We start from the raw sequence: 24,574 nt of genomic DNA on the forward strand, positions 1-24,574 counted from the left end.
AATACTGTATCATTTATGGTCTGTGCTAGTTACATAAGCTGGGTTCTAAACATGATTAAAATTCATTTTTCTACCTAATGTTGCATCACAGAATGTATTTATTTTAAAATTATTTCTAATCAAGGTTATATTCAACAGCTTAATGTTCAAACTAAATATACAGAAATCCACAAACAAGTTGGCATGTAACTAATAATAACAGAATCAGGGCCATTTCAAGCAGATGAAAATAAAGATGTTTCTATCTGTTAACGATATTCTTTATCACTGCTTTCTAGATATAAATTGAATTTTATGCTTATACTTCTTTTTTATGTCCTTTGAGCTCACAGGAAGTAGCATCCAACATATATAAGGGAATAAAAATTCGTTTCTAATTGACATGTTAAAATTTTCTGTTTAAAGCAATTTTTTAAAAAACTTTTTTATTGGGAAGATTGGGGAAAAGTGTGTTTTTCCAGGACCCATCAGCTCCAAGTCGAGTCATTGTTTTCAATCTAGTGGAGGGCGCAGCTCACTGGCCCATGTGGGAATCGAACCAGCAACCCTGGTGTTCTGAGCACTGTGCTCTAACCAACTATGCCAACAGGCCACCCCTAATGCAATTTTTTAATTTAAGCAAAAAGTAAGTACAACTGTGCTGGTCTACATGCCTGTTTCCTCTGTTCTATTGCAATCAGCAGAACTATTTGAAGTCAGCCAAGTATTTAGTCTACTTTTCATAAAACACCAGACTAAGCTTACTAAAAAGACACATTAGCCAGAAATTATTCATTCAGAGAAAGAGTGTATGTTATAAAAAACACAGGAATGCAGGATCATGAGAAAGGCATGCAAATCCTGGGAAGCAATATGAATGCTTTAACAACTACTAACTACTTTCTATAATTGACTCCATCAATGAATCTGAAATTTGGCTTCCAATTTTTCATCATTGTACATTTATAGTAATATGCTTCAATAACTTTAAAGTAAAATGTAACATAAATTACTGTTAAAATACAGCAAAGAATATCTGTTGTACATTTAAATCACTTTAAAGACCTCTCAGTATCTACATCAAGAGGTATCTATATAGATAGCTAGATAAAATGAGGAATATATTAGAATTAAAATGCTACCTAGTTTGCATTTTTCTTAAAATGATTTAATGTACATAAAACCCTCACTTCCAGTTTAGTAACTTTAGTGAGTCATATCTGAATATTTATTTTCTACATGATGGACTCTGCTTCTAAAATGTCATGATATCCCTATAGTTCTATTGTTGATTATATTTGTTGCTGTGTAGGATCAACAATTTTAAATGATACTTTACACTGAATAAGGCACTTATTGATTATTATTTTACTTCAAGTCTAATTTTAGTTCCAGAGAAGGTAATGCTGTCTTAAAGGCTTGGACAAGGTTCTCTTTATCTCTTATTCCAGGAAGATCACTTAATAACAAATACTTGAGTTTTCTGTAAAAAGAGAAAAAAAAAATTACTTCAATTTGGCCTTTACCCTTACAGCACTAAAAATAAACTCGATATATTGACTTTTAGAAAAAAATTACACAGAATGTGTATATGTCACCCTATACTTTCAAAATGACTTTTAGAACAGTAGTCTTGGAATACAACTTCAAATGAAATTCATGCCAGGAACTGGGCCAGACTTGGGAAAGTTTAGTTATTCTGAATTACATCAATAATTCTAGCTGAATCTTTCCAACTACTATATGTATATTATGGCACAGAACTACTTTGCATGTGAGATATAAAATATGAATCTTAACCTAGAAAGGGAAAACAGGGAAGTTTTAAAGGAACTCAAGTGGCTATTAAAAGATGAAGCCTCAAAGCCTCAACTAATCTATGAGACAAATAGTCTTGTACTTTTGTTTATAATGTTTAAAATTCCTCAGACTTCCTGTGATAGGTTATTGGCAGAAGATGAGGGAAATTGCTTTAAAAGATGGAGAGGAAGCATACTAGCAAATGCTTATTGAACGCTAACTATAGCAGGCACCACGCTAGGTGCTTTATGTAGATTTAATTTTTTAAAAAGATGTCCCCTAAAACATACAATAGAACCTTGACATATTACAGTTGATAATTATAACTGTTCTAAAGTATTATAGATGAAAGTTAAGTCATTTTCTTCAATTATATTTTTCAGAACTAAAATAAAATACCACCCCTCAACTGTTTTAAATTGTGATTATTCAAAATACTGTGTGATCTCACTTATATGTAGAATCTAAAGAACAAAATAAGTGAACAAACAAAACAGAAACAGACTCATAGATACAGAGAACAAACTGACGGTTGCCAGATGAGGGCAGGAAGGTGGAGGGTAGCGGGACTGGGTGAAAGAGGTTAAGAGATTAAGTACAAATTGGCAGTTACAACATAGTCACAGAGATGTAAAGTGCAGCATAGGGAACACAGTCAGTAATATCGTAGGAACTATGCATAGAGCCCCATGGGTACTAGACTAATTGGGGGATCACTTGGTGAATTATATAAATGTCTAATCACTATGCTGTATACCTGAAATTAATATAAAAATACTGAATGTCAACTGTAATTAAAAAAAAATTCTGATTATTCATCTTCACATCATTACTAAGTTTCCATTTTGGCAATGATTACCTACCTTAAATGATGCAAAGCAATGATGCCTCTGTCTGTGACATTCCCACATGAAATTATTTCCATTTCCAACATGCTTTTTTGTAAATTTTCAAGTTGACCAAGTCTCTCCAAACAGTCATCCTCGATATAATGACACTTGCATAGCCTTATTTTTTCAACATGCTGTAGGCCCTCTCGGGGTAAAAAAGCACAGTTTAAGAATCTGCTTTACCATTAAGATGACCAATTGTCCTAGTTTGCCCGGGACTGTTCTGGTTTTAGGATTGAAAGTCCTATGTCCTGGGAAAGCTCTCAGGCCCAGGAAGGAAAACTTTAATGGATAGTCACCTTATTAACTCTACAAGGTATTCATTAGACAGGTTGTACTGATGGACAGGACCATGTTGCAGTCAGACACCATGCATTGGAGGAAAGAAATGCCCACACAGGCAGAAGCTGTGTGGATACAATTATTCCTATATTACTGAGGATTTCTCAATGACAGAACTTTGACAAAGACTATTTGACAAACAAGGCCTTGAATTTTAAATCAATAAACCACAGAAAAGTCATGTAGAGACAAGCTTAGTAAGGGGAGAAAGGACAGGAAGGTGTTGTAATCTCCAATTTAAAGATAAATATCATACATAGGCAAAAGCAAACTGGATTATACTGTAAAAACAAATGGGATTATACTGAAAAAGCAAAAAGGACACACCTATGACTATCATATTCAATAGCAACAAAATGTCACTGTAAATCATAAGCAAATGATAGGGTAGTTACCCATGTGATCAAATCCAATGCCCATGATACAAGAATCTGTGGCATCGATCGCCTGGATCTTGTATTTGTTCAGAGGGCCTGTTGGGAGGTTGTTGTAGTTATTCTGCCACCTCTCCTGGCCATGGTAGCGCACCATAGCCCCACAGCGCAGCAGCCACTCAGAGGCTGCCCTGTCGGGGCCGACATCCCTGATACGTTCATAATCTACTCTGTTGGAAAGAGAACAAAAGCGGTTAGCTTTTACTACAATCACTAGCTTCTTAACTATATTCACCAACATAAATACAGAATAGCAACAACTTTTCATTTCAAATGACTGAGGAGGGAGGTAAGTATATTAGTGAGATCCATGTAAACAACATACAATGGCTCTCTCCCTGTTACCTTTCCTGCTTTTATTTTTTCCAAGGGAACTCTGTCAAGGCATATTATTTTTATATGAGTTTATCAGGCAGACATGAGTCTTCATTGATTTGTTTGTAGCACAGTACTTGACACCAGGAGGTACTCAATAACTATGCATTGAATGAATGACACATTTAGTTATTGCTTTTACTGTTTTATTAATGATAAATGAGGGAATAATTTTGAAGCTATGTTCAAATTAAATCTCATTAAGTGATACTTATTAATTTCTACATATGCTTTTTTCTCTAGTTAGTGGTGTTAATGCTATGTTAAGCAACAAGGAGATTAGTTTCATCAGTTTCAAAGTATTTCTAAGCACACCACCCACTTTTTAAAAACTTGAGTTCCCTTGATAGTATTCAAAAGGATAACTACATCCCTTAAGAAGCCATGGAATAAAATATTCTAAAATTACATTTACTGAGCTTTTCTGATTATAAAAGTAATAAATATTCAATTTAGAAAACTTGAAAGGCATGGAAAGGCCAAATAAGAAAAAAATCACTGAAATCCTGCAACCCGGGCACATTAATATTTTGTAATCTATTTTTTTAGTCTTCATTCAATGCTTATGTATATGTTTGTTTTGAAACAAAATGAGGATCATACTGCACACACTGTACAAAACAACAACAACAACATTTGAAATAAAAGAAATAGTCAAATAGCTACTGGGAACTCATCTATCTTTAACAATTCCCCAAGTTTCTTCACTTTAATTAGAGTGACTTACTTATTAAATACTGCATTCAACCAGCCCCAGAAGTATCTGGACTCATATGACCATGGGAGTTTCTTTAAGCCACACAACTGCCGGGAAATTTTTCCAAACAGCATGATTTGATCTAGACACACAAAACAGTATTTATATTAGGTCATCAGTCGGCAATCAGTCATATACATATAGTCACTTACTTCACAACTTCAAAGTCAGTGCTCTTGTGCCAATAAAGCTGATGACTCACTTGTCTCTCAATAGTTATTGGGCAAGTCACTCCAGTCTCAGTTTCCTGGTTTCTTTTGCTGCAAAAAAACAGGCTCTATGGTTCCTTCCAGCCTGGACTTAAGTCCCATCGTTCTAGCCTGCAGGTTGCCACCTGGTGTCCATTTAGGCAGTGCACCTACAAATTTACTGAAACCAGCTCCACTCCCAGTATACATTTCCAGTATCAAAATGGCAAGCTAAAATCACCAAGGGAGCAATGTGTCGAAGTCAAGACACATACAGGAGGAAAGAGAAGACTTGGAAACATCTCGCTATGTTAAGGCTGCAAGTAGTGTCACCACAACAGTGCAAGGAACGGTGGTAGAAGAGCAGCTGGAAAAGACTGGGCAAGTACGTAACTTCACCGCTCTAACCCGTGGTTTTCTCATTTATAAAATGAGATGATGTGCTCAGATGATTTCCAGCTGTAAAAATCTATCACCATGAGTTGAGAAAGTGATTTTTGAATTGGTTCTCAATCCAATTTATCTCAATTCAAGTTTCTCTAGTAGTGTGCCAGTTTAGGAGGGAGGAGGTCTGGGGGACAACGATACATGAAACTCAGTCTCTGCCTTTGGGGAGCTGACAACTTCAGGCAGGGTGGAGTGAGTTAAAACAAGCTACCAAGCAGTTAAAGCACAGAACCTGATAAATACCTCAAAAAAGTTAAAATAAGAACAGACCAGGATTTCAATAAAGATACCAGGGAAAGGCCTGTAAGTTGATTAGCTGAGGCAGGAACATTTAAAGCATGTTGTAGTTCAGTTTGGAGGAGACAATTTAGTCACAGCAGGAGGCTGTGGCACGCTCAGCCAGGGAATTGACTGTCTTACGCAGGTAGTTGGGAGTCACTGAGGTTTGCGCATAGATGGATTGTGTCGATCTTAGTTTCCTGGTTGTGATGTTGTACAATAGTTTTGCAAGATGTTCTCATTGGGGGAGACTGAATGCACAGAACACTGGCATTGTTCGATGTTTGCTTCAGACAGCAGCATCAAGATTGAGTACAACAGAACAAGTCAGAGAGACAGCTAACAAGGGCTTCACCCACACGTGGCCATGGGAAAGCACCAAGTGGGGGAAGAATGGGAATGACGTTACAGAGTGGACTCCACCTGATTCAGTAAGTGAGATGTAGAGGCAGGGCTAGAGAAGTTGAAGAGGACACTAAGTTTTGGTCCTGAGTCCCGGTAACATGATGATGTCATTATCAGAAATCAATGTCAGGAGGACAGGGTTGTGGGTTCACCAATTTTTCATATTCTAAATATAAAGCGTTGGCAGAACTTCTAAGTGGAGAAGACCAACAAATCATTAGAATTGGAGTCACAAAATGGTAGAGCTGGAAGGAACTCAGATCATCTAGACTAAACCTCTAATTCAGAGATGAGGAAACCAAAGCCCTCATTAAGTAACTTGTCGACACCCTAAATCCCTTCTGGAACAAGGCGGGGTTTTAATGCATGTATTTAAAAGAACTTGCCCAATGTTTCATGGCTAATTGGTGGCAGTGCTTAAACTTGAACCTAGTGCTACCACCAGTCCAATGCTCTTTCCTTATCTATTGGATGGTTCTACAACTCGGGGGCGGGGGGGGGGGGAGAAAGAGGGGCGGCCGATGGCTCAGTTAGTTAGAGCGCGAGCTCTGAACAGGGTTGCCGATTAGATTCCCACATGGGCCAGTGAGCTGCACCCTCTACAACTACTGGACTGAAGACGAGCCACCGCTGAGCTGCCAGAGGCGCAGCCGGATGGCTCAGTTGGTTAGAGCGTGAGCTCTCAACAAGGTTGCCGGTTCAATTCCCGCATGGCATGGTGGGATGTGCCCCCTGTAACTAAGATCGAAAACGGCGACTGGACTTGGAGCTGAGCTGCGCCCTCCACAACTAGATTGAAGAACAACGACTTGGAGCCGATGGGCCCTGGAGAAACACAGTTCCCCAATATTCCCCAATAAAATTTAAAAACAAAACAAAAACAGAGGACTAGAAGGAGGCCTGAGTGGGAACCACCTTAGAGCTGAGGAAGTGACCAAGGAAGCTGAGGTTGTAGAACAGTGAGAGGTGAGGTCTGAGGACAGAACCTGGAATCACCACTTCCTCCCTTTCCCACCATCACTCTGCCTTCATTACTGCGAACCTTACTCCTTGCTATCATCACGTCCTCAGCCCTCTTCAGCTTTTGGTTAAAGCTCTCACCACCTGTGCCCCCTTCTGATGACTCCATTGACTGCCAGCTGCATCTGGGCTTTCCAGCTTCTACTCAGACTGTTCCCTCCATGTACCGTCCCTCCTCACCCACCCAATCTTGTCTGTGGAAATCATACCCAACCTCAAGACCTTACTCAAATGCCATCTTCATCCATCCATCTATTCGTTCACTCAATAAATAGTTCTTGCATGCCTGCTCTACCTAGTGCAAGAGATACAACAGGAAGATCGAAAAATCAAACAAAACAAAGGCGAGACAGAAAGACCGGTTCCTATCCTCATAGAATGTATAGTCTAATGAAGGCAGACGACATAAACATAAACAAACAACATGCAACATGGTGTCTTAGTAGAGGTATAAACATGTTCTGTTGGAGCCTAGAGGAATAAGGGGAAGGCTTCACACTAGAGTTTTCTTTTGAGATGGGTCTTAAACGATGATGAAGATTTTGTAGTTAGGCAGAAAAAAAAAAGTATGCAGAGAAAAAGGAAAAGCAAGGTCATATCTTATTCATTTCCATTGTTCTTAATTTTGAACCTATATTCAAATTAAATGTTTGCACCTAGCACAGTACAGTGTTATACCCCTAATGGAAGAGTTTAATAAATATTTGCTAAATAAGTCTTCAATGGTTGATATTTTCCATGGATAAAGATAAAACCAGAGAAACTGTTATTAAGCAGATAAGGTAGAGTGGTCTGTGAAAATTTTAGTACTTTCACTTGATTCATTTTGGCCTACCTTATAATTCAGCTTAAAGGCCAAATTTACTTCAGCTATGATCTCTAAAAATATTAGATATATTAAAGTAATTTAAACATGCAAACAAATTTTTATTTGGCAATAAAGGTAAAAAAAATAAATTGGTAGGTTTTTACATTCTCAACTACAACTTTGCTAAATGATTTTAGGAATTTCTGATGAATTCAAGCAGCTACCTCTGGGAATGCTTTCTATAGGGAAAGAGGAGACCTCTAGTGGTGAGTTGGTTAATTTAACTCTAATGAAAGAAACCAGTTAAAAGCAAGTTAAAAAAATAACCATTACTAAATTACTGCTGCAATAAATCAGAAATCCAAATCATGAAAAAACAAACAAAACAAGTTCTTGCTATCATAACATGGCTTGAGCCATAAGTTTTAGCAGATGTTTCTAAAAGTTGCAATAATGTCTGTGACTTAGAGAAAGCCAGACTTCCAATGTGTGACTCAAAATAGGATATGAAGTTTTTCTGAACAGGTTTGATTCAGTCTTTGCATAAAATTTTTTTTTTAAGTGGAAGTTCTATTTTTACATATTAAATACAATTACTTCAGTGGGCTATTTAAAGTGATGGCTAACTTAGTGGTCAAAAAGACTGAACAAGCCAATTAGTTCTTAAGGGTGGTAAAAATGTGGAGAGAGGGTAGGGTGGTATCAGAAATGGGGAATTACAACCCCACCTTCTTGAAATAACCTATTATTGATGCCAATTCTTATTCCAGAGATATGAAGAGTCTAGTGAAATAAAACAGCAATTCATTAGGAATTGGAAGCAAAGTTCCCAAAAGCCATTTCTAGGCCAACAACATCACATGACACGCACTGAACTAAAGTCTTACAGCTTCTGACATAGATGAAGATGAACAAGAATTCTCAGCTGAGGAGGGTGGTATCATGAGTATAAATATCTCTAGCCTAAGACATGACAGGGTACATAACTGTATGGTGAGCTCTTGATTTGAAATTACTAATTGAAACAAATTCTAATGTACAGTCAAAAAGTGAGAAGGTAAGCAAGAAAAAAATTATAAAAAGAGCACATGTATTGTGAGTTCTTTCACCTTGCTAAGAAGCACATGCTCAAAATCATAGCAGGCCCAGGAAAGTCTGACCACAGACCCTAGAAGTGTATAATTCTGTATTCAACCTAGTAACAAATCAACTACATCTTGTGCAAACTGAAAAATAACCATCTCCACAACATAGCTATCAGAATGGTTCAGTTTTTTTAAAAAAGTGACACCACCAAACGCTGGTAATGGGAGAAACTGAATCACTCGAATATTGCTGGTGGGAATGTAAAAACATACAGCCACTTTGGAAAAAGTCTGGCAGTTTCTTACAAAACTAAACGTATGCTAATCATATGACCCAGAAATTGGACTCGGGCATTTATCCCAGAGAAACAAAAGCAAGTTTACACAAAAAAGCTGTACAATTATATTCAAAATAGCTAAAAACTGGAAACAACTCAGATGTCCTTCAATGCATGGTTAAACATACTGAGATGCCATGAAATACTACTTGGCAGTAAGAAGGAATGAATCATTGATATATACACCTATTTGGATGGATCTCAAGGGATTATGCTGAGTGAAAAAGGCCAATTCCAAAAAGTTACATACTGTATAATTCTGTTTATATAAATTCTTGAAATGACAACATTTTAGAAAGGGAGAATAGACTGAGGAAGGGTGCCCTGCAGGAGGGAAGTGTAGTTATAAAAGGGCAACCAGAGCGATTCTTGTGGTAAAAAAACTGCTTTACCCGTAGCTTGACTGTGGTGGTGGACACGAGAGCCTAAACGTGATAAAAATGATATAGAACTATATACATGCGTACATGTAAAACTGCGGAAATCTGAATAAGATCAATGGATTGTATGGATCTTAGTTTCCTGGTTAGGATGTTGTACTATAGTTTTACAATATGTTCTCATTGGGGGAGACTGAGTGAAGGGAACACAGGATCTCTACTGTTTCTCACAACTGCTTGGGAATCTATGATTATCTCAAAATTTAAAAATTGAATTGAAAAAATAACCATCTCTTTTTCTTTTTAATTTGTGGAACAAGTACCGATAGGTAACATTCTACATTGTTTTCACAAATAAAGCAAAATGCATACAACTATCCAAGAGGTAAAATCATTTGAGCATAATAAAAGCAGTCATTTATCAAGTAATTCATTGTGCTAAAGACCTGATTAGCCTTATCTCATGTAATGCAAACAGCCCTATGAAGGAGACTGTTACGCCTAGTTCACAGAGGGTCTGAGGCATAGAGGTGAAATGACTTCCCCAAGTCACCTGACTAACGACTGGAACCAAATTCAAACAGGCAACAAAGTCCTTCCAGGAATCAAGTTGTATTCTTCTATTTTTCTGGTCAGCTGTTCTGACCCTAAAAATTAAAAACTGCCATCAAGCACAGAGAACGGGTGTTATACTGGCACGGTGCCAGAATCACGTAATTTTACAGTTAAAAGGTCTTTTAGAGATTACACAGCCCACTTCCCTCATTTTACAGATAAGGGAACACGTGAGATGTGACCTGTACAGGTGAGTCGCTGTTCCCAGGCCCGCACTGCATATTTAAAAACTGTATCTCGGTCCAGTATTTAAGGAACGATTGCTAGATGACGGCAGAGACCGAGCCGTCTGGTTCATCTAGGCGATCAACATTTACAGGACCACCAGTGACCGAATGAATGACACTGCCAAGAGCCCCACAAAAAGTCGGGAAAACTGCAGGCTATCAGGCGTTGCCGTGACAAGGCGTTTCGGTCCCGAGCGAGGGCTGGACGGAGAGCGCCCCTTCAGTGGGCACTCCGCTAGGTGGGGGCCGGGTTGGAGACAGCGGGTGCCCAGCCATCCGCCTCGAGCCGACCCGGGACAAGGCCCGGACCGGCCCGAGAGGGAGACAAGGCAGGCCGCTGGGCCCACCCAAATGAGTTTTCACCGTAATCACGCCCCGCCTTTCTCCCGCGGCCCCGAGACCGCTCGGCAGTGAAGATGAAAAACGCGTGACTCGGCGGGACAAGTTTTCCGTAAGCCCAGCGAAGAAAGGAGACAAAGGGCAGAGCATAACCACCACCCTAGTCCCGCCCAACTCGGGGCCTAGCTCCTCTACTCACAGCGTCGACCGGAGGGAGCGAGTAAGCACCCCCAACGTCTGCGGCAGCGCCGGGCCTGCCCTTCGCCCTCCGCCGCGCGCGTCCATTGGTCACTTGCGTTGGGCGAAGGCGCACGCCTCATTGGTCGCTGCGCGGGAGGCGGAGCTAGAGAGTGCTGCCTGAGGCCCCTTCAGAGTCGGGCTCGTGGCCACCTCTGGCTGAGGCAGGTTAAGGGGGACGCAGGCAATGGTTCCCGCGCTGCGTTACCTGGGCAGTGCTTGCGGATGGGTCCGCGGGGGATTCCCCGGGGGCTTCTCCGCGGCGTGGGGGCCCGCGCCGGGGAGGCACAGGCCGCTGTGCCAGGGTGGCCGCAGAGCCAGCACCAGGTGAGTACAGCACAGTGGTCCCCGCTGCCTGCGTTGCATCGTGTCTCAGAGGTGCCTTGTGCTGGACTTATGCCCCTGCCCTACTTCCCTGTTCCAGCCTTGAGTGAAGGTCAGGATCCTGTGGAGCTCGGGCTCCTACCTTGGATCCTAGGAGTTACCTGCAGGATTTATTCGTTGTTTGTGAGCGGGAGGAAAAGAATAAGAGAGGGAGGTTGAGTAGAGGTCTAAAACAATCTGTCTTTGAATACAGCCCCTCCGCTTCCCATTTAACTCTGGGCGGGTTAACGTAAGCTCCTTAAAGGCTCAGTTGTGAATTGGAGCCTAGTCTCTCCCGCAGGTGGTCATTTTGAGCATGAGAGGACCTAGCACACTGTAAGCAATTAAATACGCTGTTTATTAGCTGACATAGCTGGTGTTAATTGGAAGATCTGAAACCAGTTTTAAGTCAGTTCCTGGCAGACACCGCATAGAGTTACCTCTGTGAGAAGCAGCTCAGTTTCTTATCCAAGTCTGCAGAATTCAATGTCCTGTGATTTGAAGTTTGGAGGTCACAGTGGAAACCACTGTCTTTGCTTTCTGTAGAGGGGATGATTTACGCGAAGGCTTTCAAGCTGAAAAGCCCTTGGCTGTTTCTAGAACTAGAAGGTAGGGAAGATGAGTGTGACTGGAGTTTGGCAGAACAGAGATGGTGTGGAATGACACTGCGAGGGGCTACATCACAGCAGGATTTTTATTTTATTTTAACTACACATTGAATTTTATTCTAACAGCGCTGTGAGGATTTTAAAGGGTTTTAAGAAGAGGGGGTGATTAAATTTATATTTCAAAAGTTGACTCTGGCTGCTGTGTGTTAGTGGATTGGAGGGGGATTAGAGTGGAATAGGATTCATGATTCATCATGAGGTATGTAGGCAATTCTTTTGGGAAGCTCAAGGGAAGAAAAGTAGAGTTAGTGAAGGTTTTGGTTATACTTTTTATTTTGAAATAATTACAGATTCATAAAAAGTTGCAATAAAACAGAGATCTCATGTACCCTTCATCCAATTTACCCCGATGATAACATCTTACATAACTACAGTACAATATCAAAGCCAGGGAATTGACATTGACACAAAGCGTAGACCTTGTTCAGATTTTATCAGTTTTACATGCACTCATTTGTGTGTGTGTGTTTTTGTGCAATTTAATCATTTGTGTTAATTTGTGTAACTACCACCACAAGAAACAGAAATGTTCCATCAACACAAAGATATCACTTGTGTCACTGGCTGTTATATTCACATCCCATCTCTACACCCTTCTTAACCTTTGGCAACTACTAATCTATTCCCCCAGCCCTATAATTTTGTCATTTCGAGAATGTTCTGTAAGTGGAATCACACAGTATGTAATCTGTTGAGACTGCCTTTTTTCACACAGCATGTCCTTGAGATCCATCCAAGATGTTACCTATGTGGATAGTGGGTTCCTTTTAATTGTTGAGTAGCATTCATGTCATGGATGTTTAACCACAAATGTTTAATCACAGTTTGTTTAACCATTCACCAGTTGAAGGATATCTGGGCTGTTTCCATTTTTTGGCTATGAATAAAGCTGCTATAAACATTTATGTACAGGTCTTTGTATGAACATAACTTTCCATTTCTCTGGGATAAATGCAGTCACTGAGACATACAGTTAGTACATGTTTAGTTTTTTAAGAAACTGCCATGCTCTTTTTCCAGAGTGGCTGTACTGTTTTACATTCCTACCAGCAATATGTGAGTGACCCCAACGTGTTGGTTTTCTTCTCATGCTCTTAACAGGATCCTTTGCAGAGCAAAAGTTTTTAATTTTGATGAAGTCCAATTTATCAAATTTTTCTTTTATGGATCATGTTTTTGGTGTAAACTCTCCACCTAGCTCTACATCCCAAGATTTTCTTCTGTGTTCTCCTTTTAAAAGATTTATAGTGAATATTTGATGATATAAAATATTTGTTGTTAATTTTATATATGAATAATGGTATTGTGTGTGTGTGTTTTTGAAGAGATCTTTTAGAAATAACATACTGAAATAAAAATTTAAATAAATAAATTAATAAAAGAAATAACATGGAAATATTTACAGATGATGTTTTGGATTTACATCAAAATAATATAATACAGGAGGGGTGAAATAGGTGGGGTGCAGAAGAAGCAAGATTGGCCATGTTCCTATAAGACCGAGATTTGTTCACCGTAAGGTCAGTGCTAAAGGTAATCTTGTACTCTTCTCATTGCAGAGTTAGACTATACAAGCCCTTTCTAATTTTTGAAATGGTTTTGTAATCAGGGTCTGTCATGGCTAAATTTGTGGTTCTGAACCTATTTTGGACCCCTTATTTCCGTAAGGTTTGATGTTCTCACTGGCCATTTCCTCCTCAACAGAAAAAAATGTACAAATTCTTGCACATTAAGACATTAAAGATTTACTGTGTTAGCTTATGCTCAAGAACACTGTACTTCAATTTTAAAAGACTAGATGGTAGAGAAGAGTGTGATGCTTAACACAGGATAATCATTGATGTAGCCAGCCCAGGCAGAGTACTGTGGAGGAGAGCTGCTTGAGCAACTAGCCACCATGCCTGCTCAATGTTGCTGACTATGTACTGACCAGCAATGCATGTAACTTTTAAAGGTTTTCTTCATGAGTATGAAGTCAAATAGCATAAAGCCAAATGAATATTTGCTTTTAATGATTACAAATTAATAGTTTAATTATCCCTGGGTGATCAAAATTATGTGAAGTTTGATGAGGTCTACTGTAACCATGCATTACTTTAAAGCTCATTTGATGTAGTCATTATCGGTGGCGGAATTGTGGGGCTTGCCTCTGCCAGAGCACTCATCCTTCGACATCCAGCACTTTCCATTGGTGTTCTGGAAAAGGAGAAAGATTTAGGTATGTATGTTATCAGTGTTGCTCTTCTGGCTTAACGTGAACACCTGCTCATTTTGTCAGTTCTGCATCCTTCATGCTGAATGTCAATCAATGTTAGTACCCTCATTTGAATTCTCCATAAAGCAGAGCCTGGGACTAGGACTTGGGTGTAGATTATTTATTTGAGAGGTTACCTAGGAGACAGGAGTAAGGGAGTGGGGAGAGTAAACAGGGACGGTGGAAAAGCTACATGAGGTTGCATTATCAAAGTTGCTCCTGTGAGCTTGATTCCACTGGGACCTCTGAGGAGCTACAGAAACATTTGCCAGGATCATGCTCATTTATCCATCAGCTCCTGCCCCTATTGGTTGAGGATTCCAATAGGCTGCCCCTAGGGATATTGAATCCCCCTCCCCATATTAAAAAAGGTCCTGGGGCAGAATGCAGAGAGCTATAGTGGGCCCTTAAAGTGGTTTGCTGGTAGTGATAGGTGAGTTTGTGCACCAAAGTAGTAACTGAAATCAGAGTTGAGCTGGAGGGAAGTGACACAGACACCAGGCACGTCTGCTAGAGGAAATTACCAGTGCTCTAACTGTAAGACTCTTTAAATAATGTGGTCTCTGATAGCTTCAACTGTGTTTGTCCGCCCACTTCTTAGGTTTTATATGAGTCATTACTTTCTCTTATTCTTTTTCTTTTGTTCGGTAGCTATTCATCAGACTGGACATAACAGTGGTGTCATACATAGTGGAATTTATTATAAACCTGACTCTCTGAAAGCTAAATTATGTGTACAAGGCGCAGCCCTCCTCTATGAATACTGTAACCAAAAGGGAATTTCCTACAAGCAATGTGGCAAGGTATAGTATTTTACTAGGGCCTTATTTATAGCTAGCATTTTCTTATTGATGTTTAATGTTGAGTTAAAAAAAAAAAACCTGGCTTTTCTTTCTTTATATCAATGTAATTTGCAAAATCTTATATTAGGAAATAACTTTAAAAAAAGATGGTGTGACTAACTCCATGTAATTTCTAAAATAATAATAGCTTTATTTGCATATAATTTATGTACCATATGATTCACCATTTTAAAGTGTATAATTTAGTTTTTATTGTATTCACAGAATTGTGTGGCCAGCACTACTGTCTAATTTTAGAAACCCTATACCCATTAACAGTCATTACCCATGTCCCCCTATTTTCTACTCTCCTTCTCCATAGCCCCTGGCAACCACTAATATACTTTGTGTCTCTGTTGATTTGCCTATTCCGGGCATTTCATGTAAATGGAAGCATACAGTATGTTGTCTTTTAAGACTGGCTTCTTTCACTTAGCATAACTTTTTCAAGGTTCACTCATCTTGTCGCATGAATCAGTGTTTCATTCCTTTTTATATTTTACTCATATATTGTATAGATATACCACATTTTGTTTATTCATTTATCAGTTGATAGACATTTGGGTTGTTTCCACTTTTGGGCTATTAGGAATAATGCTGCAATGGACATTCATGTACATGTTTTTGTATGGACTTATGTGTTCATTTTTCTTGGGTATATACCTAGGAGTAGAATTGCTGGGTCATATGGTAACTCCATGTTCAACATTTGAGGAACTGCCAAACTATTTTCCAAAGTGCTGCACTATTTTACATTCCCATTGACAATTAATGAGGATTCTAACATCTCTACATTCTTGCCAACACCTGTTGTTGTATGTCTCTTTTATTTTAGCCATCCTAGTGGATATGAAGAGGTATATCATTGTAGTTTCGATTTGCATGTCCCTAGTTATTATGATGTTCAGCATCTTTTCATTTATTCATTGAAGAAATGTCTATTCAAATCTTTTACCCATTTTAAAAATTGACTTGTCTTTTTATTGTTGAGTTGTATGTGTTCTTTATATATTCTGGATACCGTCCCTAATTAGTTATGACATATTAAAATATTTTTTTATTTTAAAAATAATAGTAATAGTGGGCCGGCCCGGTGGCTCAGGCGTTTGGAGCTCCGTGCTCCTATCTCCAAAGGCTGCTGGTTCGATTCCCACATGGGTCAGTGGGCTTTCAACCACAAGGTTGCTGGTTCGATTCCTCGAGTCCTGTCAGAGATGGTGGGCAGCGCCCCCTGCAACTAAGATTGAACACGGCACCTTGAGCTGAGCTGCCACTGAGCTCCTGGATGGCTCAGTTGGTTGGAGCGCGTCCTTTCAACCACAAGGTTCAACTCCCGCAAGGGATGGTGGACTGCGCCCCCCGCAACTAGCAGCGGCACTGGACCTGGGGCTGAGCTGCGCCCTCCACAACTAAGACTGAAAGGACAACTTGAAGCTGAATGGCACCCTCCACAACTAGGATTGAGAGGACAACAACTTGACTTGGAAAAAGTCCTGAAAGTACACACTGTTCCCCAATAAAATCCTGTTAAAAAAATAAATAAATAATAGTAATAGTAATGGTAATAGTAATTTTAAAAATATTACTAAAAATTTTCTCTCATTCTGTAGATATTCTTTTTTACTTTGTTGATGGTGTCCTTTGAAGCACAGAGTTTTTAATTTTTATGAAGTCCAGTATATCTCTTTTTCTTTCATTGCTTATGTTTTTAGTGTCATATCTAAGAAATCATTGCCTAACCTTAGATCATGAAAAATTACTCATGTTTTCTTCTAAGAATTTTGTTATAGCCTTAGCTCTGACATTTAGATTTTTCATCACTTTTTTTTCCTCCAAATAAGCTGGTTTAATTCCAGGTGATATAGAATCGGGGTAGAACAAAGACTGAAGAACAGACTTTGGCAGGATTCTGGGCTGGGTTTTCCCTGACCTCACAGTTAAGGAAGAAATGGCCGAGTGAGAAGAACTAAAGAGAAAATGACCCACAGTATGATTTTTTTTTTTTAAGTTTATTCTTAAATGTACATCAGGCTCCAAGACAACACTTCATTCTAGCTATAGGTGCCAACAGATGGTATGGCAAAGAATCTAGATGTTTAAACAGGAATGGAATTAAGGATCACCATTGTCTCAGGCACAAGCTTATTTTTTGCCCGATTTCTGAATTCCAAATGTGAAATTTCCTTCCCCACAGCCTTCGCTTTTAGCTCCTTGAGGTTCTTCTGTTCTTCTTTTTGTTTCTGCTTGAATGCCTTATGTTCCTGGTCCATTTCCTTGGCTTGCTTGTTGGGCTCCTTCAGGGCATCTTACAACCTTTGCAGCCAGCCTACCTTCCCCAGACCCTGCTATCAGAAGCAGAGCTCCCTACCCCTTGCACCTGTACCTCCAGTGTATAATCACTTTTTAATTAATTTTGGTATATGGTGTGAAGAAGGGGTCCAACTTCATTCTTTTGCATGTGAATATCCAGTTGTCTCAGGACCATTTGTTGAAAAGACTGCTCTTTCTACATTGTTTTGGCACCTTCATCAAAAATCAATTGAGCATAAATGTAATAGGATATATTTAGAATTCTCAATTCTGTTCAATTTATATACAAAGGTCAGACAATTTAGTTCGCAAACTCATCCTAGAAAAAGTGCTACATACCTCATTGCTAAATATCACTACAGTCACCTTCAAAGTACTCCCCTTGGGGGGCTATGCACCAACAGTGCCTAGTCCACCCTTCAAAGCAATTTTGGAACTCTTTTTGGAATGGCCATCAGAGCTGTCATCGTATCACCCTTTATGTCCTGAATGTCATCAACATGTCTTCCTTTCAATATTTCCTTTATCTTTGGGTAAAGAAAGAAGTCATTGGGGGGCAGATCAGGTGAGTAGGGAGGGTGTTCCAGTACAGTTATTTGTTTACTGGCTAAAAACTGCCTCATAGACAGTGCCATGTGAGCTGGTGCATTGTTGTGTTGCAAGAGCCATGAATTGTTGGTGAAAAGTTCAGATCATTTTTGTCTAACTTTTTCACACAGCCTTTTCAGCATTTCCAAATAGTAAACTTGGTTAACTGTTTGTCTAGTTGGTACAAATTCAGAATGAATAATCCCTCTGATATCAAAAAAGGTTAGTAACATAGGTGCAACAAGTTCGTGAACTTGTCAGACCTCGTATGTCTGCTCTTATGCCAGCACCACACTATCTTGATTACTGTAACTCTTTGTTGTATTTTGAAATTAGGAAGCATGAGTTCTCCAGTTTTGTTCTTTTTTTTCCCAAGATTTGTTTTGTTTATTCTGGGAGCCTTGCATTTCCATGTGAATTTTAGGGTCAGTTTCTCCAAAAAGACAGCTGGGATTTTGATGGAGATAGTGTTGAATCTATAGATCAATCTGGGGAGTATTCCCATCTTAACAATATTAAATCTTGCCAGCCATGAACATGGGATATCTTTCGATTTATTTTGATCTTCTTTAATTTCTTTCAACAATGTTTTCTATTTTTCAGTGTGTAAGTATTGCATTTCTTTTGTTAAATTTATTCCTTGATATTCTGTTTGAAGCTTTTGTGAGGATAATTGTTTTTTAATTTCATTTTGGATTATTCATTGTTAATGTATAAAATATGATTGATTTTTATATTGATCTTTTATCCTGCAACCTTGCTGAACTCATTTATTAGTTTAACAGTTCAGTTCTTTTTATTGTTTGTTTTTTGTTTTCCCGTGTGGATTCCTTAGGATTTTATATGTGCAGGATCATGTCATCTGTAAATAAGATAGTTTTATTTCTTTTTCTATCTGGATGCTCTTTATATTTTTTTCCTGCCTAATTTCCCTGGATAGAATCTCTATCTAATACAGTGTTGAATAGAAGTGGTGAAAGTGGACATCCTTGTGTTTTTCCTGATCTTCCCTAAGGAGGAAGCATTAAATCTTTCACTTTTGCTAAGTATGATACTAGTTGTGAGTTTTTTGTAGATAAGCTTTATCAGATTGAGGAAATTCCTTTCTATTCCTAGATTGTTGAGTTTGTTTTTTTTTTAATCATGAAAGGATGTTGGATTGTCTCAAATGCCTTTTCTGCTTCTATTGAGGTAATCATGTAGCTTTTGTTCTTTATTCTAGTAATATGATATATTACACTAGCCGACTTTTGGATGTTAACTTAATCTTTCATTCCTGCAAAAAATATACACTTGGTCATGGTATAGAATTCTTTTTTATGTTGCTGCATTCAATTTACTAATATTCAGGATTTTTTTTGCATCAATATTCATAAGGGATATTGGTGTATAGGTTTATTTTCTTTTGATGTCTCTGTCTGACTAATACTGGCCTCATTGAATTAGTTAGGAAGTATTCTCTCTTGTGTTTTTTGGAAGAGTTTATGAAGAATTACTATTAATTCTTCTTTAATCATGGTAGCATTCATGAGTAAAGTCCTTGGTCCTGAGATTTTCTTTGTGGAAATTTTAAAGTTACTAATTCAATCTCTTTATTTGTTATAGGTCTATTCAGACTTTGTTTTTCTTCTTGAGTCAGTTTCAGAAGTTTGTGTCTTTCTATGAGTTTGTCCATTTCCGATAGATTATTTAATTTGTTGGCATACGGTTATTCATAAAATCCCTTTATAAGTCTTCTCCATGCAATTTTTAAGAATAAAAGTTCATTGTTGCCATCAAAGATGCTATGAAGATTTTTTTTTTAAATAATGTGGGGAAACGGTCCTGACATGCTGTTAAGCGATAAAAAGCAAGATGTAAAACTGTATTTGCAGTTTTTATGATTGAGTTATAAGAGTTCTTTATCTATTCTGGTTAGCTAGTATCTGTGTGATTTGCAAATATTTTCTCCCATTCAGTGGCTTGTCTTTTTACTTTCTTGATAGTGTCTTTTGATTCCACTTCTATTTTTAAGGTTAATTATTTGTTAATTTAAATAACCTTTACACCTTGATTTAAAGTATCTTGCGAAATTCTGTTGACTCCTTGCTATGAAATAGTGATTTGTGAATTCTAATTTGCCTGTGAATATACATCTGTGCTTTCCTTTGCTGGGAGCTTGTTAAAGTAAGGAAGAAACTACCTGAAACAGATATTTGCCCAGAAATAAATAGGAAAAGATTCCTCAGTAAAGTTAATAAACTTACCTGTTTTTTCTCTGCAACAGAATGCATTACTGAATACTTTGTAATGTACTTTATTCCAGGAAATCAAATGGATAGTTACGTGTTAGTGATATTCCATTATACTGAATACTGGCTGTCTCTCTAATGTGCTGGTGTTTTACATTCTCTTATAGAAGTAAGAAGGCCATTCTGTTTCTTGTTGTTCTGTTTTTTGTTTTTTTTTATGTAAAGACTAAGCTACCTGTGCTTCTCTCCCTTCTGGAATTGAGGGAGTGGTAGTGATTAACAGTAGCTTATAACCAAGATGCATGTAGCAACTGATAATGGAAGCAGAAATTGAGGCTATATCTCACCTGTGGGAAAATTTTGTTTTAATGCAGTTTTCTTATGAGAACTTTTTTCAGAGAGGAAAATGAGGTCATGAAGAAAGGGAGAAGTAGATATATGAAGAAAAGAAACAACTTAAAAAAAAAAATCAACCCAATTTGAGTCATGCAATAATTTACGATTTTCTATGGACTTTATCCTTCATTTTTGATGGTATGTTTAACTCTATCCATATTCTTTATCTTTTTTTTTTTTTTTTTTAAGCTTATAGTAGCTGTTGAACAAGAAGAAATTCCCAGACTTCAGGCCTTATATGAGAGAGGCCTGCAGAATGGTGTCCAGGGCCTGAGACTGATCCAGCAGGAGGATATAAAAAAGAAGGAGCCGTATTGTAGGGTGAGTGGTTCAGTGACTCCACACATATGCATAGGAGCATTTTCATTTTGGGCTCAGTGTTGTGCCACGGAAGCTGAGGGTGAATTTAGAGGAGGCAGGAATCCTACTAGAAACAGATAATCCTGTCATAAAAGCAGTGAGGTGCCAAACACAAGAGGGCATTGCCACAAACTGGACACCTGTTTTTTCCTTTCCCTATGGAAAACACCAGGTCTGAAGAACATAACATAAGCAAAGGCAAGAGGAGGTCTGAGACCATATGACATGCTTTGAAAGCGTTCAGTGGTGAGGTGTGGTAGGATCGTAGAGTGTGTGGGGAGAGAGAAAATGTGACACTAGAAAGGCAGGATTAGGCCCGCATAAAGTGCCTAATATTAATGCTAATAACTTTGAAGTTTATCCAGTAAGTACAGGAGCCACTGAAAATTTTTGAGGAGAGTGGCTACAATATTGAATCTGTATTTCAGGAAGATAAGGCTGGCGTGAGTGTGAATGGTGGGTTGTAGAGTATCTTGCTTAAAACATGTGGGGAAAAACATCTTTTTATTCATGAAAGAGACATGAATAATAATAGTTATTGTTCATATCAGCTTTCTTTGATAGGTTTTCAGTAGCGATCAGTCAACCGCCAGTTCCACTTACTGTTGCAGTAAATGGCTGTATTTCCTATTCCCCCTCCCCCACTGTTTTATCGACAGTATGCATTAGTTGGACTCCAGGTACCTGTCTTAGAGAGTGTGACTTTGAACTCACTGCTAAGCAACGCTTATCAGAAACTTGGTTTAAAGAAACGCTATTTATGGGAGTTAGCCTGGAGGGTATGTAGACCATTCCTGTACATCTTTCTAGATCATCAGAGTGGCACACCTACACTGCAGTGTTTTGCCCTCTTCATCCTTCTCCTTGACCCCAAATCACTCTCTTTGAATTGTTCTTTAGTTTTATGGCATCAGCCTATGGAGAAGGTCATTGTGTCCCTGCGTTGTCTACTGTAAGAATTTGATCTAGGACATAGGTTGTTCACTGTTACACAATGTCTCTCTCTGAGAATCCACAGGAGAAATTTCTCTCAGACCTCAGTTCTAACAATAACTTTGTTTTCCCTGAGCACCACTGGTTTGTTTTCATCTTATGAACACCATGAATCATTTAATTATTGTCCTGTTTGCCCTGGCTTCAAGGAAGCTTAGAGACACATTTGTGTCCTACTCTTGCCAGATATCTGGGGCCTTAAGGATACATTTTTATTTTTATGTATTAACTTCCCTCTTCATTTCATTTTATCTTTCCATCCTTGTTTTCTATATACCCTGATACTTTGGAACTTTTTATTGAATCATCACATATAACAGAAATCATAAATATACAGCTTGATGAATTTTGATAAAGTGTGACCAACACCCAGATAACATTACCAGCCTCCCAGGGTTCCCTTCATCACCCCTCCTAGTCACTACCTGGCCCATAAGGGTAACCACAGTTCTGACTTTTTAAAGCACAGGTTTTTGAATTTTATGTAAGTAGAATCATATAATATGTGCTCATTTGTATCTGGACTTATTTTATTCAGTATTGTTTATGAAATTCATCCACATTATTGTATATAGCTGTAGTTTGTTGTCATTGCTGTATAATACTCCATTGTGTGAAAGTAGGGGTCAAGGTATATATTTTTTTCCATATGCATCTCCAGTTGACCCAGAACCATTTATTAAAAAGACCATTATTTCTTTTTTTTTTAAATTAAATTTATTGGGATGACAATGGATAGTAAAATTACATAGGTTTCAAGTGTGCATTTCTATAATACGTCATCTATACATCACATTGTGTGCTCACCATCCAGAGTCAGTTCTCCTTCCATCACCATATATTTGACCCCCTTTACCCTCTTCTTCCATCCCTCCTGCCTCCTTACCCTCTGATAACCACTAAACTGTTGTGTGTCTATGAGTTTTTGTTTAAAAAGACCATTATTTCCCACTGCACTGCAGTGTTTCCTTTGTGATACCAGGTGGCTGTATATGGGCATAGCATGATTCTACTGTTGATGGATATTTGGATAGTTTCCAGTTTTGAGCTATTCCAGATAGTGCTACTGTGAACATTCTAGCACATGTATTTTGGTGTACACATTTCTGTTGGGTATATATCTAGGAGGGAAGTTGCTAGGTTGTAATTTATACATGTTGAGCTTTGGCAGGTATTGCCAAAGAGTTTAACAAAGTTTTTGTCCCACTTTATACTGTCATCAACAGTTTATGAGAGTTTCAGTTGCTCTGTATCCTCATCAACACATGGTGTTGTTTGTTTCCATTTTAGACATTCTGGTGGGTATGTAGTAGTATAATATTACAGTTTCAATTTATATTTCCCTGATGATTCATAAAATTGTACACCTTTTCATATGTTTACTGCCCATTTTTTCTATTGCGGTCTTTCTTATCAATTATTCTTTTTAATTTTTAGGCAATGTCCTTTTTTTAAATTGAAGTATAATTGACTTATAACATTATATTAGTTTCAGATGTACTATATAATGATCTGATATTTGTATATATTGCAAAATGATCACTACAATAAGTCTAGTTAACCTCTGTCACCATACAGTTGCAAATTTTTTTCTTGTGATGAGAACTTTTAATATCTACGCTCTTAACAACTTTCAAATATGCAGTATTATTAACTATAGTCACATGCTGTACATTACATCCCCATGACTTATTAATTTAATAAATAAGTTCTTTCTGGCTTTGGGCAATGCTGCTACATGGTCAGCAAACTACGACCTGTGGGCCAAATCCAGCCTGCCATCTATTTTTTATGACCTGTGAGCTAAGAATAGTTCTTACATTTTTAAATGGTTGAAAAATGTTAGAAGAAGAATATTTTGTGACATGTGAAAATTATAGGAATTTTAAGTTTCAGTGTTCATCAATAAAAGTTTTACTAGACTACAACCACATTTTTTCATTTATGTATTGTCTATGACTGCTTTTATGCCAAACAGCCAAGTTGAGTAGTTTCAATAGAGATCATACGTCCCACATAGACAAAAATATACTGTCTGGCCCTTTATAGAAAAATTTGCCAAACCCTGATCTAAACAGTAGGGAGCCACTAAAGGATTTGGACAGGAGAACGACAATGTAAAATGTGCTAATTTAGGAAAGGTAAACAAGTCCTGGTACATAGGATAGAATTTGGACTGGGCATGGGAGAGAGGGGAGCCTTGGAGTGGGAAGCCAAAGCCATTTGTAGTTATTTTTGAAAGGTAGCTAGGCTCACCACTGTATCACCAATGCTGCTTAATAGTTATTTTTGGAATATCTGATGCATATCTGGTATCTCTTGTACGTCATAGGTTAGTAATTCCCAGACCTCAGGGAATTTTGACATATTATCCTCTATTTTTATCTCACTATGCACTCCTTTCCCCCCATAAACTGGAATCTAACATAAGGTGACGAGCATAATGCTGTGGTTGAGAAGTCAGACAGACATATGTTCTGAGAATTGAATGAAATATTAGGTTGGTGCAAAAGTAATTGCAGTTTTTAACCTTTTAAACCGTAATTGCTTTTGCACCAACCTAATAACATGCATAAGGCATCCAGTGTATGTTAATCCTTAAGAGGTAGTAGATACTATTACAT

The 24,574-nt window shown here is 38.2% G+C and overlaps 2 protein-coding genes across 9 annotated transcripts in view; one reads left to right on the forward strand and one right to left on the reverse strand.

Moving 5' to 3' along the window:
* Nucleotides 1-1,106: 1,106 nt before the first annotated feature.
* Nucleotides 1,107-11,043, reverse strand: DMAC2L (distal membrane arm assembly component 2 like). Of its 7 annotated transcripts, none has more exons than XM_033107155.1 (6): nt 10,908-10,932; nt 10,081-10,174; nt 4,548-4,659; nt 3,407-3,615; nt 2,643-2,814; nt 1,143-1,462 (listed from the first exon to the last, which is right to left on the reverse strand). In XM_033107155.1, the coding sequence occupies exons 3-6, from the start codon at nt 4,649-4,651 to the stop codon at nt 1,348-1,350; spliced, it is 600 nt and encodes a 199-aa protein (XP_032963046.1). In that variant the 5' UTR covers nt 4,652-4,659; nt 10,081-10,174; nt 10,908-10,932; the 3' UTR covers nt 1,143-1,347. The 7 variants fall into 7 exon arrangements, with proteins under 7 accessions (XP_032963043.1, XP_032963047.1, XP_032963046.1 ...); XM_033107153.1 differs by lacking the exon at nt 10,081-10,174 and adding an exon at nt 4,780-4,837 and having other exon boundaries at nt 1,144-1,462; nt 10,908-10,949; XM_033107154.1 differs by lacking the exon at nt 10,908-10,932 and adding an exon at nt 4,780-4,837 and having other exon boundaries at nt 1,144-1,462; nt 10,081-10,153.
* Nucleotides 11,044-11,052: 9 nt separating this feature from the next.
* The window catches only part of L2HGDH (L-2-hydroxyglutarate dehydrogenase), a 38,439-nt gene continuing 24,917 nt past the window's right edge, over nt 11,053-24,574 (forward strand). For both annotated transcript variants that reach the window (XM_033107146.1, XM_033107147.1), the window contains exons 1-4: nt 11,053-11,272; nt 14,079-14,194; nt 14,882-15,033; nt 20,787-20,918. In XM_033107146.1, coding sequence (XP_032963037.1) covers nt 11,133-11,272; nt 14,079-14,194; nt 14,882-15,033; nt 20,787-20,918 — 540 coding nt within the window. In that variant the 5' untranslated portion in view covers nt 11,053-11,132. The remainder of the gene's footprint in view (nt 11,273-14,078; nt 14,195-14,881; nt 15,034-20,786; nt 20,919-24,574) is intronic.

This window comes from Rhinolophus ferrumequinum, chromosome 6, assembly GCF_004115265.2.
Source record: "Rhinolophus ferrumequinum isolate MPI-CBG mRhiFer1 chromosome 6, mRhiFer1_v1.p, whole genome shotgun sequence".
Lineage (NCBI taxonomy): Eukaryota > Metazoa > Chordata > Mammalia > Chiroptera > Rhinolophidae > Rhinolophus > Rhinolophus ferrumequinum.

Excerpts from the sequence above, each read along its gene's own strand:
- DMAC2L (XM_033107152.1), bottom strand. The coding sequence starts at position 11,028 with ATGAGGCGTGCGCCTTCGCCCAACGCAAGTGACCAATGGACGCGCGCG. Across the intron at positions 3,616-4,547 it reads TTGAATGCAGTATTTAATAA|AGTAGATTATGAACGTATCA; the intron begins GTAAGTCACTCT and ends TCTTTCCAACAG. Across the intron at positions 2,815-3,406 it reads CATTGGATTTGATCACATGG|AGGGCCTACAGCATGTTGAA; the intron begins GTAACTACCCTA and ends TTTTACCCCGAG.